Below are 17,388 nucleotides of genomic sequence, written 5' to 3' on the forward strand. Positions count from 1 at the left end.
ATATAGAACATTTCATTTTTTCTACTTTCTCGACCGATTCATTTTCAGATTCTTATATTTAGTTTTACTGCTTCAAGAAATAAGTATAGACTAGATTCATTAAATTAATTCACTTGCTGAGATTAAGAATGCATCAATGCTGCAATCTCTTTCATGAAAGTTTTACTAGGATAGACACATATGAAATCAGAGACGTGCTATAAAGGGGTTCTATTACTTCAACGTTTGATTTTGAATTCTTACCAGGTTTCACTACTTCAATTTGTTTATTTCATAATGTGAATTCTCATTTATAATATTTTTCAGAACATCGAACTTTTTTGGTGAAATTAATTTTTAGATCATACGATCCATTTTTATTGTATTACTACTGAAAAGGACATTTGAAAATGAATCGCACTTGTTTCCTCTATTAATTTTTGTCACTTCAAAATTACATACTATACTGTTTTCCGAAAATAGAAATAGAAGTTCATTTTTACAATGACTTTCACGAAACGTCTCAGAAAATTAATTCATTTCATTTGAGGAGTAGATATTTCTCAAAGTATTTGTGAAAAGTCTCTTGGATTCAAGTTTCAGATCATGAAATGATTCTATCAATCGATATTCAATAATGAAGTTGAATCCTTCTTGAGATAAATGATTAACATGTAACTTTTCATTGGGAGATTTTTACAAAGTCACAACAAATGTCTCGATAGACCATATTCAGATATTTTCAATACCCATCTGAAACTATGCTGTGCTGCTGGTGCAGAACGTGACTGTGACAGTTTAGTATCAGACACGCTTGAAGTATGAAACATTTGATGGGGATATTTGAACCAGGTTGTGAAAATCTCATATTGAAATGGTTTTGAATCTGTTCATTTTTCATAATGAGATTCATGATTAATAAACAAATATTAGCAGAACGATACATTGGTGATGTGACTCAAAAATCATTTGACATAATAATCATTTATTTATAGACAGTTTCATTGGAGAAATAATGTCAGTCTACTATATTTTTCTGACGAAAATCTAAGTTTATGTGTGAATTATGAAATCATGAATCAAATAGTGAAAAGAACTGGTTAGTGCATATGGAACTGGAGAGGTGGAAATTCATTTTTCGTTTCAATAATTTGATGGATGTACCCGTTATTATGTGGTTAAAGATCATAATGAAGAAAGGAGAATTGAAACTTTTTATGCTTTTCACCACTTTTATTTGTAACTAACATTACTGCAGTTTCGTCCTATAAGGACATTTTCGAACTCATATATTAAACTATGCAGTTTTATCCTATAAGGACATTTTCAAACGTATATATACTTAAATGTATAAGTTTGAAAATGTCCTTATAGGACGAAACTGAAGTAACATTAGTTACAAATAAAATTGGTGAAAAACATAGAAAGTTTCAATTCTGTTTTCTTCATTTTTCGTTCACTTTTTTGATAAAAACTATAACAAGTTTTTGTGGTTGTATTTTTCTGAGTATGGAAATGAACGGATTGGATTAATTTGACATTTTTCTTCAGACCCAATGTGATACGTATCAATACTTCTCGATGTTGTATAGGTATTAAGTTATTTTAAAGTAACATATTCAAATACCATCTCATTTTGTTATACGCATCGCGGTTCTGTGAACTTTTTGGTGAAAATGAATGAATATGAAGTTTTATTGAAATATGTGATCGCGTATTTCCATCGATCAATTCCATAACATATTTTAAAATATATCTACTCTTTTCTAAAGAAAAATTGCAATATTTCAGATTTTTTCCATATCATGTCCATCATATTTGCTTTCAGTAAGCTTGTTTGTCATTTCTATTGTTGTTTCAAATTCACTACAATCATGTGATATTTCAGCAAAAAAAAGTGTTTTTTAAAATATTAACTACCAAAAATTGTAGTTATTTGTTAAGAATTATCACCCCAATAATTAACTTTTTCTGCAGTAGCGATAATAGTAAATGTTGTTATTCAACAAGTAGTATGTGTAGACAAATATTTTCAATACATCTAAGATATTACTATCTTATGTGAGAAATCCGAAAGTTCTGTTGTCCAAATATAAATAAGATGGCAAAGAAACATTGTTCCGAAACACCAAGACTGTAACACTCTGAAGACGCCAACTTGGTGAAATGTGCCTCGAGAAGACTGTTGCAGTTCTGATAGTTGAAAACAGTACTGGTTTTTGATTTATTGTAAGCCAGAGGTTGCCAGTACTACGTTTCATAACAAATCAAAGCCATTGTTTTTCAGAACACAAGATATCATCTATAAAGCAAACCATTTTGTTTTCTGAAATGAATGAGGAAACAAAGATATGAAATGATTTGGACATCACCCGATTTGACAACTGGAATACATGACCATCATCATACGTTTGTATTCCAAAATATTTGATGTTGATATTTGATTTTATCAGATATTCATGAACCAGTCACCCCTATTGAGAAACATATGAATAATTATTTGTGTTCTTGTTATTGTTATAAAATGTTAGATTAGCGTTTTCCCCACTTTGGTCAAATTTATTGAGAAGTAGATGAGAAATGAGCGAATATTGATAAAAACATAACATTTGTTTGAAGGTGATTGACAATGTTTCGTGATGAATTTCACTAGTTCGGACTTCCATTGTCTACTATATAAAATGATTTGAAATCCCTGAAACAGGTGAAAAAGAATAATTAAAAAAGAATAGTTGAAAATAACAATTATATTAAGCAACAATAAACCTGAAATGAAATGATAGTGAAATAACCTACAGGTAAAAATATAATAATTGAATAAATAAAAATTAAAGGAATGAAAAAAGAAAATAATAAAAAATAAAAAAGTGTAGAGATTCCAAGTCACGTTAGTTCACGACGTTTCGATTGTTGGTATCTACAATCGTCTTCGGGTGATGACTTTTTTAATTATTCTTTTTTACTTGTTTCAGGGATTTCGAATCATTTTATATAGTAGACAATGGAAGTCCGAACTAGTGAAATTCAAAAACATAACAGTTTAAAAAAAAAAGTTCTTGGAACGTCAAATATTTCATCTTGAATTTCTTTTTTTAATTCCGAGAAGGTATGTACTATATAAATTCCATTGAATATAACAAAAGATAAAATTAGAGACGAACAATACATAAAGGTTTTTTAATCGTTTGGGAAGTGTTCTACGTGAAATGTGATAAAATATCAGTGGAGTTCCATAAAACTCAAAATGATTATATCAATATATTCTTGACTTTAATATTTCCACTCCCGTAAAATTAGAACCATTTCAAATTGAATCTTTTTCAGAGGTCGAATGTCCAATTTTGCCTATACCTAAATGTTTCACTTATATAAACAGCATATGAAGTTTAAATTTGGGTTACACTTCGAGAAAGATTCATTCAAATTATTCGCGGGCATAATAATTGATAATCATCAATTAGATGTAAGAAACAATTATTGGACACCAAGTCAAAGAATAATGGTTATTAGAGAATTTTGGAGATCATTTGGTCACTCTAATCACTGTAAATTTTAACGTTATTGATGAACAATAATATAAAATATACGACCCCCTACATGACATACGGTTGCGCCGCTGTTACAGGTTTTAACTTAGAAAACTGGTATAGAGAGCAATTTCCATTCATGATGAATTATAATCACAGTTTCTTGATAAACAAGATGCTTTATTTTTTCCTAATACCTTATAAGTTTACTATATAAACCGGAATGGCCTGATAATACAACATCAGTAGTTCAGAGAACATTACCGACGATATGTTCTCTAAGAAAGGCTTAGTGTTATTTGAAATATTGTTCCTATCCCTCAGTATCGCAGCTGAGGATGAGATAAAACCCGAACCGAAACCAAAAAGTGAATACAAAAAATCTTTATCGCGAGATTGTGCCAACGTTTATTCGGCGACATGTTTGAAATTGGATATAGTTTCTTGGGTCGATAAACTGAACGAAGACGATGATTTTAATGTGATTCCGGGTGTTTCGGTGGTACGTGAGGAAAGTAGTGCCAGAGCCAATACTGCAGACATGGTTGCTGAACTAGCCAGGGATTTTCCCAACGATCCAGATGCTCGCCTCGATGCATTTCTGATTAAAAAAGTCACCTCATATCTAAATAGTCACTCTCTACGTCTGGACCTCATGAACAAGGAATATGTTGGATCTGCAAGGAAAGGTGGTGGTGGTGGAGGAGGCAACAAGGGAGGTGGAGGAGGAATGGGAGGAGGAATGGGAATGATGATGGCTGCTGGGGCAATGATGAAGGGAACACTGATGGCCCTAGCTCTGGGAGGTATAGCAGCGATAGCTGGAAAGGCCCTGATGACTGGTTTGATTTCTCTTCTGCTGTCTGGTATCATTGGTCTGAAGGCATTAACAAGTCAGGGTCATAAGTCAACAACATATGAAATTGTTTCCAAGCCCATTTACTCTCATTCGAGTTCTCACTCGATAGGTCATGAAGAACATGGACATCCTGGTTACGGACATTCTTCTTACGGAAGGAGCTTCGACATGCCTTTACCACTGGGTTTGCAACAAGAGTATAAACCAACATAAGTGATACCAAACGATCCTCATTTTCTTTCAAGTCATTTCATTCAATTTTATGTTATTTATTGTGTTCATTCTAATTAAATTATTGAACTGTTCATATTGCTTTTCTTTCTCTGGGTCTTGTGACAGTCTAATGAAACGTTATTTCATTTGTTAACTGACGAATTCAGTCAGCTTTTTCTTCGCAAACAGTCTTCCGAACGTGTTCGAATATTTGTTCAATATGACCAATCATGCTCATCGACACGAATAGTAGACATATTTGGAGGGCAAGTACACTCTCTTTTCGTTAAAAAAATGCAATACATCAGAATAATCAGTTGAGTGTAGCAAGGTGAAGGTAACTTTCTTTTCCCGTGCCTGTGGTAGACATGCTTTATATTTTTTATCAGCAATAGGAAATGTCGTAGAACGACGCCAGTTGTAGTAGTTTGGAAAACGATTAACAATATATTTCTTCAGAATTGATAATATAAATTACTGAATATACGTTCACTCCTACGCCAGTTTCCGATGAAACAAAAATTGATATAAATATATATATATATATATATATATATATATATATATATATATATATATATATATATATATATATATGATGAATTCTCACATGAGATAGACAACGAAAGAATAAGGAATAAATTAAAGTCTCATTAGGAAGTCATTCATGATATCTTTTTCTACATAGCAACAATTATGTATAAAAAATTATGGACTTCGAGTTCATGTTCAAATTGAACATCACGACGATAGTCATTAGAGACTGACTTAATTGAGGACGAGTGGATGCGACTGAGTGATAAAGTAAAAGGTAGCATATTTCAAGTGTTACTCATATATGGGAGTAGCGGAAAGTAGCAGAATAATGGTAACTGTTCATTAAAATCGAAGGAAAGGTTCGGTGATACGATTATAGTCCACTTTTCAGATGGAGATTGATATTGTTTCTTATATTCAGGGTCGGATTCGAAGACAGTTTGAAACATTCCACAATTAATATAGCAGAATGATTTCATTTAAATACATTCTATAATTAATGTAACAGCAGAACATATTCATTTGATATCGAAGTAGCTTATTGATCCAAATATTTTTGTATGATTGAATGAATTGAAAAAACGATTAACCTTCTGCTATCTTTTCAGAATTTATTGATCCAATCATTTTCGATCAAAAATTTTAGAGCCCTAATGATGAATACGGATCCTAATTGACTCAATCATATATTTCCAATCAAATTTTTAAAAACCGCATTTGAAAAAAATAACGGTACCGATAATGGTTGCTCGATGAATATGCAATTTATTTCTGAAAGTATTTCTAGATTGACATGTTGCAACATGAAATAGGAAATGAATTCTTGTACATTTCACAACATGTCATATTCAGTGTAGATCTAATCGAATAGTTTCAATCAACATTTATTCTTGTACTTCATAGTCAAAAACAATAAAAATATATTTAGATGATGCCACTAGTTGTCTCCTGTTGCTAACGACAGTAAAGTTCTAGGGATGCCAAGTGCAGTAATGTGTAAAAAGGATCTAGTTCCTGCAACAGTGATGACTTGTTTGACTGGCGATTGGCGCATAAAGATCTAACGAGCAGAGCGACTCGTTCATTCATATCCAAAACCACTGGTCATTGGGTTAACACTAAAGTGAGACTGGCGTCAGCTATTCAAAACATTACAGGAAATACACATCAATATAGGGTTCTGGTATTTTTCATCATTACAAAATGTTCGGGAATTCAACCTCAGTTTTTTTTCGAAAAAACATCAGACATTTCTTATATTTCAACTCACTACAATACAGTAGGTATGCAAACATCGTATTGAAGTATAGAATTGAAAATTCATGAAAGTTGAAAATGACCAAAATTGTTTTGATCATATTTATTAACGCATATTCCTTGTGATAGTTGTGATTTATATAGTCAAACATTATGATTTTCATATACGACAATTAGAATCTACACTCATGTAATGACTTCTATATCGAAAAGACGATACATTTCTGATGAAACTCGTTGGGTGGATGATATATGCTTCAAAGAAACTTTAAAACTTCATCTTTGTGCTCAAGATGGCACTTTGAATGGTGAGACCCTCTTCCTTTCCATATCTCTCATCAATATTTCAAAAATTCAGATCGGTTGAAACACTCCATCCCCTTGAACAAGTATTTGATTCTCCAAATTAAATGTGACTTTGGTAGCGTTGAACACAAAATACTCAGTTGGGAACCAAGACTTCGTAGTTCCACAGATCATAGCCGTAAGTGGTAATCTGACTCAATAGATTCTCACTCATGATACGATAAAGAGAGGTTCACTAGTTAGTCCGGGATTCTTTTTTTTTATTTCCGTGGATTCGATGTTATGAAGAAGTACAACAATTACTGAACTAGATTATTTTATAACAGGTGAAATATTCAAACATAAGCCTCTCTCAAAATGTTACTCCTCGTTCTATAGCTTGAGGACTCAATGAAATGGAGTTCAGATGATGTATCATGCCTGGATTGAGTCTCATAATAAATATCATGAAACTACTTTCTACAGAATTTGTTATCAAGAATATATACATTCTGTTTTCGTCTTCAACAGGACAGTTTGTATGTTACTTCTATCAAGTCCAGCCAATAATATTCCACGGACTTGAATGTGTCGTTTAGTGAGCTGTATTCAGAAATACCTGAATATATTTGAGTACTGAAATACATAACTGAGAATACGACAGAAGTGATAACTTAAACTGATCTAAGTTGAATTATCCAAAATTGAAATTGTTTAACTTGAGAAAAGCTTAGGTTATTACTGAATTTTATGTATATTAATATGATAATGTAAGGAAAGTTTATTCATTGATAAAATCTTCAATTGATTATTTTGTGTATGTACATTATAGCTATCATCAGCCAATTTTTACTTTTGTAGAATTAACTGATGAAACTAATAATGTACCTATATACACAAAATTAGTATCATAAAAGTTAAGCCACGTTTCACATAATAAAACAATATTACGTGCTTGTTGGTTACATTTTTATAATATTGTCAACAGTATATGCCTAACGCACACTAAACACTGAGCGTCTGTCCGACAAGAGAGGAGGAGCCTTTATACCTTTATACAATACTCTGCATGGAAACTTTGGAGTTCATGTGATATTTTTGTCAGATAATGGTGTTAAATACTTTATAATTCCCTTATATATCGGATCATTCTTGAGTAGTGATGTCCTCTGGAAGTTTTTCACGATAGATTTCCATTCTGCATTCCAATATTAAAATAAAATAAGAGTCTATAGCTGAGTGAATGCACCAAACAAATCTCTGGCAGTCCGGTACTGGTCAGAAAAAAATGCAAGATTTTCGCCCGTCACTTACATTCACAATTACTTTTGTGCTCCACTAACTTCATTCATAATCTTAGAGAGTATTATTTAGGTAGTTAAAAAGTACATTTTTTTTAATCTAACGCCACAACTATATAAACTACTGAGTATTTCAAGAACGATATCAGTCACTCACTGACAATTTCACACCTTACAATGTGGTGTATTCGGGTATTGCTCGCGATTGTTCTGATTCTGAATTCTTCAGCTGAAGAATCGAAAAAAAGTGATCGGAGTGAGTTCAAAAAGGCCCTAGTAAAAGACTGTGAACATTCCTATTCGACAATGTGCTTGAAATTGGATATCGTTTCTTGGGTGGATAAGTTGAACGAAGACGAATATTTCAGTGTTTTACCTGGTGTTACAATTGTGCGTGAAAATGTTACCGCCAAAGCTAATAATGCCGAAATAGTTGCTGATCTGGCTCGAGATTTTCCCAACGATCAGGATGCCAGACTGGATGCTTTTTTGTTGAAGAAAGTATACGGGTACCTGAATAATCATTCCATAAGGCTCAGTCTCTTCAACCAAGATAGTGCTGCTACCGGACGCAAAGGCGGTGGTGGTTTTGGAGGCGGTGGTAAAAAAGGGGATGGAGGAATGGGCATGATTCTAGCTATGGGTGCCATGATGAAGGGAACTCTGATGGCTCTAGCTCTTGGAGCTCTGGCTGCTCTTGCTGGAAAAGCTTTAATGACCGGTTTGATTTCCCTTCTACTTTCTGCCATGGTTGGACTAAAGTCACTCTCCGGTGGAGGTGGAAAAACTACATACGAAGTAGTTTCTAAGCCTGTGTACACACATTCCAGTTCACATTCTTCCGCCCATGAGGATTATGGTCACCATGGGCATTCAGGATATGGAAGAAGTTTCGATGACGTACCATTGCCGATGGGACTACAGCCAGAGTACAAACCCGCATGAGAAGTTATTTCGCTTTTTTTTATTTATTTTTCCATACTCAATAAATTATTTATTTGTTTTCATTATTGACTTTTTCATCTCACACTACTTCAAAAAAATAAAAAGTATGACATAATTCAATATGTCATTCCATAATAATATCATATGTTTTGGTTAGTCTATTCTGCTCTGAAAATTTGACCCTTACAAAAAAACAACACCTTGTTGTAAGTTTTATATTTGGATAATGTTTTCTTGCCCTTTTTTTGTTAACAGCAATGAATACAAAATGACAATTTATGACTTGAGTTTACAAAAATATATCCAATAAAAATTTATTACGATAACGAAACAAACGATCCATTAAAAACCAACGATACTAATGAAAATAGTGATAATAATAATAGTAACATAAAAAATTACATTTCTTCATTTTCATAGCGATGAAAATAACAGCAGTAATGTGCTTCATTCTCATTGAAGAGAAAGAACAGAGCTAACTGTTGAGTTCAAAAATTATTCATACGTATTTGGGCACAACCTATCTGTAATGTCTATCATATTCAGAAATAAACAAGAGTAACCAAAAATTTCGAAACGAAATACTTATGAATAACTTGAATACATTACATTTTGTTAGAATGAAACACATGTTCAACGCATTTTTTGAAATTTGGTAGTCACTTCATCTTATATTCATCAGAAATTGAGTTGTACTTATACTTTTGTTATCTGGTGTACAAAACCCTTTGCGTTCAGTGTACAAGGGTCATGAATATTTCATTAGATATAACAAATAATAATCTTACCGTCTATAACCTTGAAAATACCTGCACGTGGCTTCTACAGTAAGAAGCACAAAATTATTCGACTGAAAACTCTCATAAATTGCTCAAGAAATCTTTCTCCGTTTGCATAAACTTATGAACATCATAAATAATTTCTCCACCTTGACTTTGAATTACTTTCTTGAAACTATTCCTGTTCGTAGACTGGTATCTTCAACAAGAAAATGAACAAATTATTGTCGAATACTCCTTGAGTTTGGGTATAACTTTTTTATGAAATTTTCACCAGACAGTTTATACAACTGCAACACGTTGCGGTAAAAACTAATTGAAATTTTTGAACATCATAAAATGAAAATTCACTAACTCATTGAATGGGCATTTTGTGCTTTATGAAGGGTGTAGAAGTTGGTTTGCGTGCTTACAAAATCCATCTCTTGCAAGAATTGAAGCCACACAATCACAAAGCAAGGCGTAGATTCGGTGAATATACGCCTTGCAGAATAAGATTGCCGTTGATCCCGATTTTCATTAGCAAATTTTGTTGGGCGATGAAACTCACTTTTGTTTGAATGGATACGTCAATAAAGAAAAATGGCCGTATTTGGAGTTATGATAATCCTAACGTGTATGTTGAGACACCGTTACATCCAGAAAAACTAACTGGTGTGCTTTATAGGCTAGTGGAATCATTGGTCTGTACTTTTTTGAAAACGATTCTGGTGAGAACGTTACAGTCAATGGTGACTGCTATACAGTCATAATTACTGAATTTTCTGTTCATCAATTGAACAACCATGATGTGCACAGCTAACTATTTTCTGTGGGAATATCAAAAATTGGACCTTTAGGTTAGACTACCTCCGAACCAGCCGAGGCGCTCATGTGCCAGATGTCATATTCAAATCATAGTGCCAGAAAATCATCTTTCGAATGAAGTGAATTTCATGTCAATTCAAATATTCATCTTTTTTTATTCCATTCCAAAGTTCTGTAACTATAAAAACACACTATATAATATTACTTGAGTTTTTTCACAACACCAAATCGTTATTTTTAACACCTCGACACGTGTTTCGATCACTAAGTGATCATCTTCAAAGAAGAAGATTAAAACTAGAAACTAATGCGAGCTAACCCTATTTATGCTATATAGGTAACCCATACACACACACATATATATATATATATATATATATATATATATATATATATAACAATATATAGCTGCAAATTATTTTATATGAACATATATTGTAAAATAATAGATAAGGCAAAATTGTAAAATTAATTTAGGTTGGTATACCAGTATGGTTGGTACGCCTGGATGGTTTACCTGTATGGGTTACCTATATAGCACAAATAGGGTTAGCTCGTATTAGTTTCTAGTTTTAATCTTCCTCTTTGAAGATGATCACTTGGTGATCGAAACACGAGTCGAGGTGTTAAAAATAACTATTTGGTGTTGGGAAAACACTCCAGTAATATTCATTACTACACCAAAGGTTCCAAACAGTGCATCATAAACACTATATAATAACAATTTGAATCACATGAATCGAACTCCTTCAGTTTTTGACATTCATTAGAAATATTACAGTAACTCAATACAGCTCTGATGTAATCCGTTGAAATGATTTTTTGTTGTGTTGACACCACAAAGGACTCACGATGAAAATGTCCGTGCAATCGAAAACAACACAAATAATACAGGAATTTAAAAGGTAAATAGAATTGGACATCAATAATTCCATAAGATTATTTATAATCAATCACCATAGTTGCGTTGAAAAAACAATATATTCGATACACTTTTTTATGCATTTTACTGTTGATGAAAAGGTTATGAGCGATTAAAAAAAAACTTCTGAAAAACCATGAAACTGTAATTTCGATAAGATAACGTTTTCTAAAATTTTCGTGATTATTGATGAAATAATGATTATTCAACTTAACTACCACTTACCATGTAGATAGAAAACAATCCCAACTGATTCAACTGAATATTTAACAGCTTCCAACAATGAAATTGACATAAACTAACTAAAATCGAGAACACAACTATTTTTCAACAATGACAATAAATCAGGGAACTTCAATCGAAAATACAATTGTACTCCAACATGGATTCGCATATATATTTGCGCTAAGTCGATGTTCAACCAAACAATACTAGTGTTGAAGCGTGAATTCGACACTTGCGCCTATATATGGCATTGCCTTTAAGAAAATCAACAAACTCTCTATAGTGTTATTGATAGTGACTTTGTATTCAAGACAAGTTTTATCATATTGATCTACTTGGTATACCTATATTGGCTAAGTATGTTTGCCATTTGTTTTGAAAAAAATGTATTATTTGTTTCTCTTTATAATCAATACAAGTACATATACTTTCAAAATCGAAACTGGAGAATTATCAAAATTTATTGTAATCGACATTGATCTTTCTACCATTGTACTGAACTTGCTTCTGAGTAATTGATCTTTGATATTTGTCGTTCTATTAGGACATTTTCAAACTAATACAATATTGTATATTGTATTTGTTTGAAAATATCCTTATAGAACAAAACTATAGTAACGTTAGTTACAAATAAAAGTGTTGAAAAAATATAGAAAGTTTAATTTCTCACAGTTGATTTATACTAGGCATGTCTCAAACCTAGCAATAAAACAATTGAAGAACTATCCATAAGAATGCACTGGAACAAAGAAAAACTTTTAACAATATGGTACAGATTTTTTCAATCAATTTAACTGTACGGATCTAATCGTTTTCCAAATATTTGAATGGAAGATGAGATGCGATGAGCGGATTGCCATATAAAATCATTTCAAAACATAATATGTTTATTTATTTTTATTATCGATAATTTCATGAATTCTTCTAAATTATTTAGAAGACCAAAAGTTTCAATTATGAGATGATAACGAATTGATTATGATCGATCCTGAATAATACAAACTTCTTTGCTCTACTGCCTTTCTCATGTTTGGAATTTTACATCGATTGTTATTTCTGGAAAATATGCACTTTGGGAAATATTTCTCGGCTTTCGGAATTTTTACATGAAAATTCCAACATTGTGGAAATGAGTTTATCTTAAATCAAAAAGTTCCATTCCTCTATATGATTTTTCAAAAGAATATGTTCGTTGTTCTCGAAGTATCGATTTAAAGAAACGGGACAAACAAAAAACTGTCTAAAAGTCCGTTCGAGCACACAAAAGAATAGTGTGAAAAATAAAAATCCTGATGCTTTCAATTAGCCAAATATTCGCTTGAAAATGCTTTCACTTTGCTGTCACAAATAAGGTTAGAGCTTCTGAATTTGATAACCAGAAAAGAATAACGTTGATAACACTCTATATAAATAAAGAACATATTTCTGGTATTGATGGAAGTGACTTGATGAACATAGACTAACGTTATTCATTTAATATCAATACAAACTTTTTACATCTTACTTTTGAAACGTCTGTATATTTTTTTTCTGTTTTTTCATTTTACACTAATTTATAAATTTTATTTCTACACTGACTACACTAACATAGTGTTATTAATAAAATCAAAATTTTTCAAACGTTTATTCTCATTTATTGATACTTCAGAACCTGAAATTGACTAAGTTACTGAAATTTACGTTGTTATTGTATTTTTAATTTTCTTTTTTGATCGAATGAATCTGCCAGGCAAATATATTAAATAAAAATAATTATTTTACGAAAACACTGGCATCAGTGTTGTCAAAAATGTAGATGTTATAGGACTGGGCATAATAATGGGTAAATTCATTTGATGTGAAATTGGGTTTCAACATTTCTTTCCACAATAATGTTATGAAAATATAAAATAAGGTTCTCAGAAACTTGCACGCCATTATGAGCTAGAAAGCTGAACATACCTCAGAGAAAGACATTTAATGATTTATAAAGCTGAAGATGAAGCTTTTCCAAAACAACTCTTACCTAGCCTGGTTGGAGACCAAATGTCACGAGTAAACTTGATGTGAGGTTAGAACGTTGTTACTTTCCTATATACCTTCACAGAATATGTTCAACTGACTTAGTCCATCGAGGGCAGAATATCTCAGAAGTACACAGCAAGCTATATATGCCCATCGCTTCGAAGTTCTACTCAATATTTTCTCAATCATACAATATATCTTTCCAAATCCGATGTCGCATCTTCACAGAGGCACCACCCAAAGAATTCTAAGGATTCTCCAACAGAGCATGACCATCTTTAAATTTTTTTTGCATATCAGGCTCTTGTTGACCCATCATCTATGCTAAACCATGAAAAACTGCTAGTGTTGTTTTGTATTTTAGAGTTTAATATGAAATTTTACATGAACAGATGGAGTTGGAAGATTAAACCTGTTTGAAGAAATGAGAGGTGCATTACGATTTAAAAAAATTATTAAAGTTGCAATTTCAGCCAAAAAATTCATACCAAAACCTGGACACTACATGCGATGTTGACAAAATATCATTCAATAACAGCTGTTGTCAAAAATTTTGTATTAATTCTCAACACAACAATATTGTGTATATGAAATTAATGAGACCATACATAATAATAATTGAACAGTTTTCACACGATGCAATTGAGTCTACCTCATATTATTATTTTTCGTTTTATTTCTATTTCGTGTCTAGACTTACAGTTTATTCTAACGCATATAATTTTATCGATTATTATTGGAGTTATTGAGAGAAAAGTAAGTCTATTATTTAGAATATTCCTATCAGCGAAAATCGAGTCTGTAAAAATAAAATTTATATTCCGTTTCTTCAATTATGATCATTTGAAATCTAATTTCACAGAACGATAAAAATTCATCAAATATTCATATCGAATTTATGTCCATCACTTGCGATCTTAACTGCTTCGTGCTCCACTAACTCCACTGATCTAACCACTGGACGCTAATTTAAGAAAAATTTAACAAGCATTTTTTCTAATCTAGATGCTCTACTATATAAAGCACGACAACTGTCTCAACCCCATCAGTCTTCTGTTAGCAATTCACATCTCATCATAAAAATGTGGAACATCCGTGTCGCAATAGTTGTTGTTCTTATTGTCTACTCTAGCGCTGAAGACGAACATGATAAAAGTGACAGAAGTGAATACAAAAGAGCTCTCGCTAGAAATTGTGAAATGTCATATTCCACAACTTGCCTGAAACTTGACATTGTTTCTTGGGTGGACAAACTGAATGAGGATAAGAATTTCAGTATATTTCCGGGAATATCAATAGTGCGTGAAAACGTTAGTGAAAATACTGCTGATATTGTAACCGATTTAGCCCGAAACTTTCCTAATGACCCAGACGCTCGATTGGATGCCTTCTTCCTGAGAAAAATCCAAGGATATTTGAATAACCATGCTATTCGAATCAGCCTCTTTGACAAAAGTGAAGCTGAGTCTGCTCGTAAAGGAGGTGGCGGAGGTGGTGGAGGAGGAAAGAAAGGTGGGGGCATGGGGATGATTTTCGCCGCAGCCGCTATGATGAAAGGGACATTGATGGCTCTGGCTCTCAGTGCATTAGCTGCCATTGCAGGAAAAGCATTAATGACTGCAATGATTTCCCTCCTATTATCTGGTATTGTCGGACTCAAGTCCCTTTCTGGTGGAGGAGGAGGTAAAGCCACTTATGAAGTTATATCCAAACCAGTTGTTACCCATTCACATACCTCCTCTCATGAAGATTATCAACATGGGCATTCTGGATATGGACGGAGTTTTGATATGCCGCTACCACTAGCTTTACAACCTGGATACAAAATGGATTAATTAGTTTTATTTTTTTCAATTTTCGTGCAATAATTTATTTATTTATTTGAAAATTTCAGATTCGATGTGGTTGTACAGCTTTTCAGAGAAAAATCACAAAAATGTACATTGAATATTTTTTGAATAGCTTGAAAACCAATTGGGTCCTGATAATATATTGCAGAAAAAGTTGGAGTTAGTTCATAATTATCTTTTTTTTCCTGATTCATTCGGCCGTTACTTGATGAAGTTCCATAGTAATTTCATAAACTACACCTCACGATTCAATTTTCATTTGAAAAAATATATTTTTTTGAAAATGAAGCTTGTGAACATCAAATCGTAAGGTATAGTTTATGAAAATAATCATCTACCGCAAATATTCGAAGTTTTCTAAGAGTTTTCTTAATAACAGTTGATATGAATGTTATTCAAACTGAAAAATCATCTGATTAAGATTAACTAATGAAAATGAATAAAGAAAGAGTCTGAATATATTTTATATTTTTTTGTCGCTTTTTCGCTTCATCCTTTAATGCTTATGGAAAATAACTCACAGTGAAAGTTTTTTATTGAGCAATAGATCGTTCTAATGAATACATTGGAATTATTTACAATTTTCAGTTTCTCATGACGACCTCATTTGATAATAAATTTTTCTAAACAGTTTCAAATTCTCATAGTTTCCCTAAATCCATGATTATAATCCATAGGATGTCTATGAAAAAAAAAATACTAGCAGAAAAAAATTTGAAATTAAGGGAAAAAAGTGTGATTTTTTTCTTTGAACGCCCTTTCAGTTAATTGAAACATGTCTTGTTAGGACAGATTGTATCTGTTCAATCTTCAAATCCTTCCTATAGAACCATAATAAATTTTTCTATCGAATCTTTTGGATTAGGTCAGTTTTAACGTCTTACTTAAGAAGTTGATGAAATTTAGCAAAATGTCTATGAGTGAGTTCAATCATATGAATTTAAATAATTTATTTTCCAACTTATTCGGAGGATTTGCTGAAGTTCTATTGTTAGGCCATCTGAAATGACGCCTTTGATAACCTAATTATTAATTACCCAAACTATACCGAAGAAAAGTGTCCAGTTTATGGATATGTTAACATAACTACAAATATATTTCATTCGATGTTTTTCAAGAACATTGAAAATAATTTCCTATAAAAGAAATGTTCAAAACTTTCATTAATTTTTTCATTATTATGACAGATACAAATTAGAAATAATCATTTTGAAAAAATTCTTCAAAATGAACTTCATACCTTCGTCAGGATAACTGAAAATATTTCAAGTGTCAATGCAGTCAAGCTGCTGAAATATAATTCCATTACGTGGTTTCGCTTGCATTTACGCAGTTATTTTCAAAAATTATTGTTCTTGGTTATTCACATTTTGTCTTCAATCGAGGACCGCCTGCCCAGTATTGACGATGCCCAACAGGCTGAAACAACTGTTTACCTGTGGCTCTTATATCATATTAGACAATGGACTTGTTCATTGTCACATATGACATAAAATGATTGAAATCCCTGAATGAACCAATAATATTGAAAATATTAGCAAAAAACTAAATAACAATTATATTGATAAAAAAAACTGAAATTACAATGAAATGAAATACAAGCAACAATTTTATTGGAAATTGACAATTAACAAGAAAAGAAAATAAAAATTGAAAGATTTCAAGCCAAGTTACTTTACGACGTTTCGATTGTTAATATCCACAATCGAACCTATTTATAGGTCATTCGAGGGCTTTCACACCTATCCCTTCTTCCGTCTCTTAGCTTCATCGATATTAAATCTGTTTCTGTTTAAAATCTGTTTTTCCGTTAATCAGCTGTCGCCCCCATACGAACAAATCTCAGAAATTGAGAAACTTGTGCGAGCTAAGGACTAACGAGGTCTTATCTTTTAACG

At 32.1% G+C, this 17,388-nt stretch overlaps 3 protein-coding genes across 3 annotated transcripts; all 3 read left to right on the forward strand.

Moving 5' to 3' along the window:
- The first annotated feature begins 3,735 nt into the window (after positions 1-3,735).
- On the forward strand, positions 3,736-4,670 carry LOC111510492 (uncharacterized). The gene has a single exon (XM_023166417.2). It carries the CDS (start codon positions 3,778-3,780, stop codon positions 4,576-4,578), a length of 801 nt encoding a protein of 266 aa, XP_023022185.1. The 5' UTR covers positions 3,736-3,777; the 3' UTR covers positions 4,579-4,670.
- A 3,421-nt stretch (positions 4,671-8,091) lies between these two features.
- On the forward strand, positions 8,092-8,965 carry LOC111510490 (uncharacterized). Its single transcript, XM_023166415.2, has one exon. The coding sequence runs from the start codon at positions 8,136-8,138 to the stop codon at positions 8,901-8,903; it is 768 nt and encodes a 255-aa protein (XP_023022183.1). The 5' UTR covers positions 8,092-8,135; the 3' UTR covers positions 8,904-8,965.
- A 5,757-nt stretch (positions 8,966-14,722) lies between these two features.
- Positions 14,723-16,183, forward strand: LOC111510493 (uncharacterized). The gene has a single exon (XM_023166418.2). It carries the CDS (start codon positions 14,723-14,725, stop codon positions 15,473-15,475), a length of 753 nt encoding a protein of 250 aa, XP_023022186.1. The 3' UTR covers positions 15,476-16,183.
- Positions 16,184-17,388: the final 1,205 nt, after the last annotated feature.

This window comes from Leptinotarsa decemlineata, unplaced genomic scaffold (genome assembly GCF_025532065.1).
Source record: "Leptinotarsa decemlineata unplaced genomic scaffold, Ldec_3_MD MMD2_tig00000882_RagTag_RagTag, whole genome shotgun sequence".
In the NCBI taxonomy this organism is placed as follows: domain Eukaryota; kingdom Metazoa; phylum Arthropoda; class Insecta; order Coleoptera; family Chrysomelidae; genus Leptinotarsa; species Leptinotarsa decemlineata.

Excerpts from the sequence above, each read along its gene's own strand:
- LOC111510492 (XM_023166417.2), top strand. The coding sequence starts at position 3,778 with ATGTTCTCTAAGAAAGGCTTAGTGTTATTTGAAATATTGTTCCTATCC.
- LOC111510490 (XM_023166415.2), top strand. The coding sequence starts at position 8,136 with ATGTGGTGTATTCGGGTATTGCTCGCGATTGTTCTGATTCTGAATTCT.
- LOC111510493 (XM_023166418.2), top strand. The coding sequence starts at position 14,723 with ATGTGGAACATCCGTGTCGCAATAGTTGTTGTTCTTATTGTCTACTCT.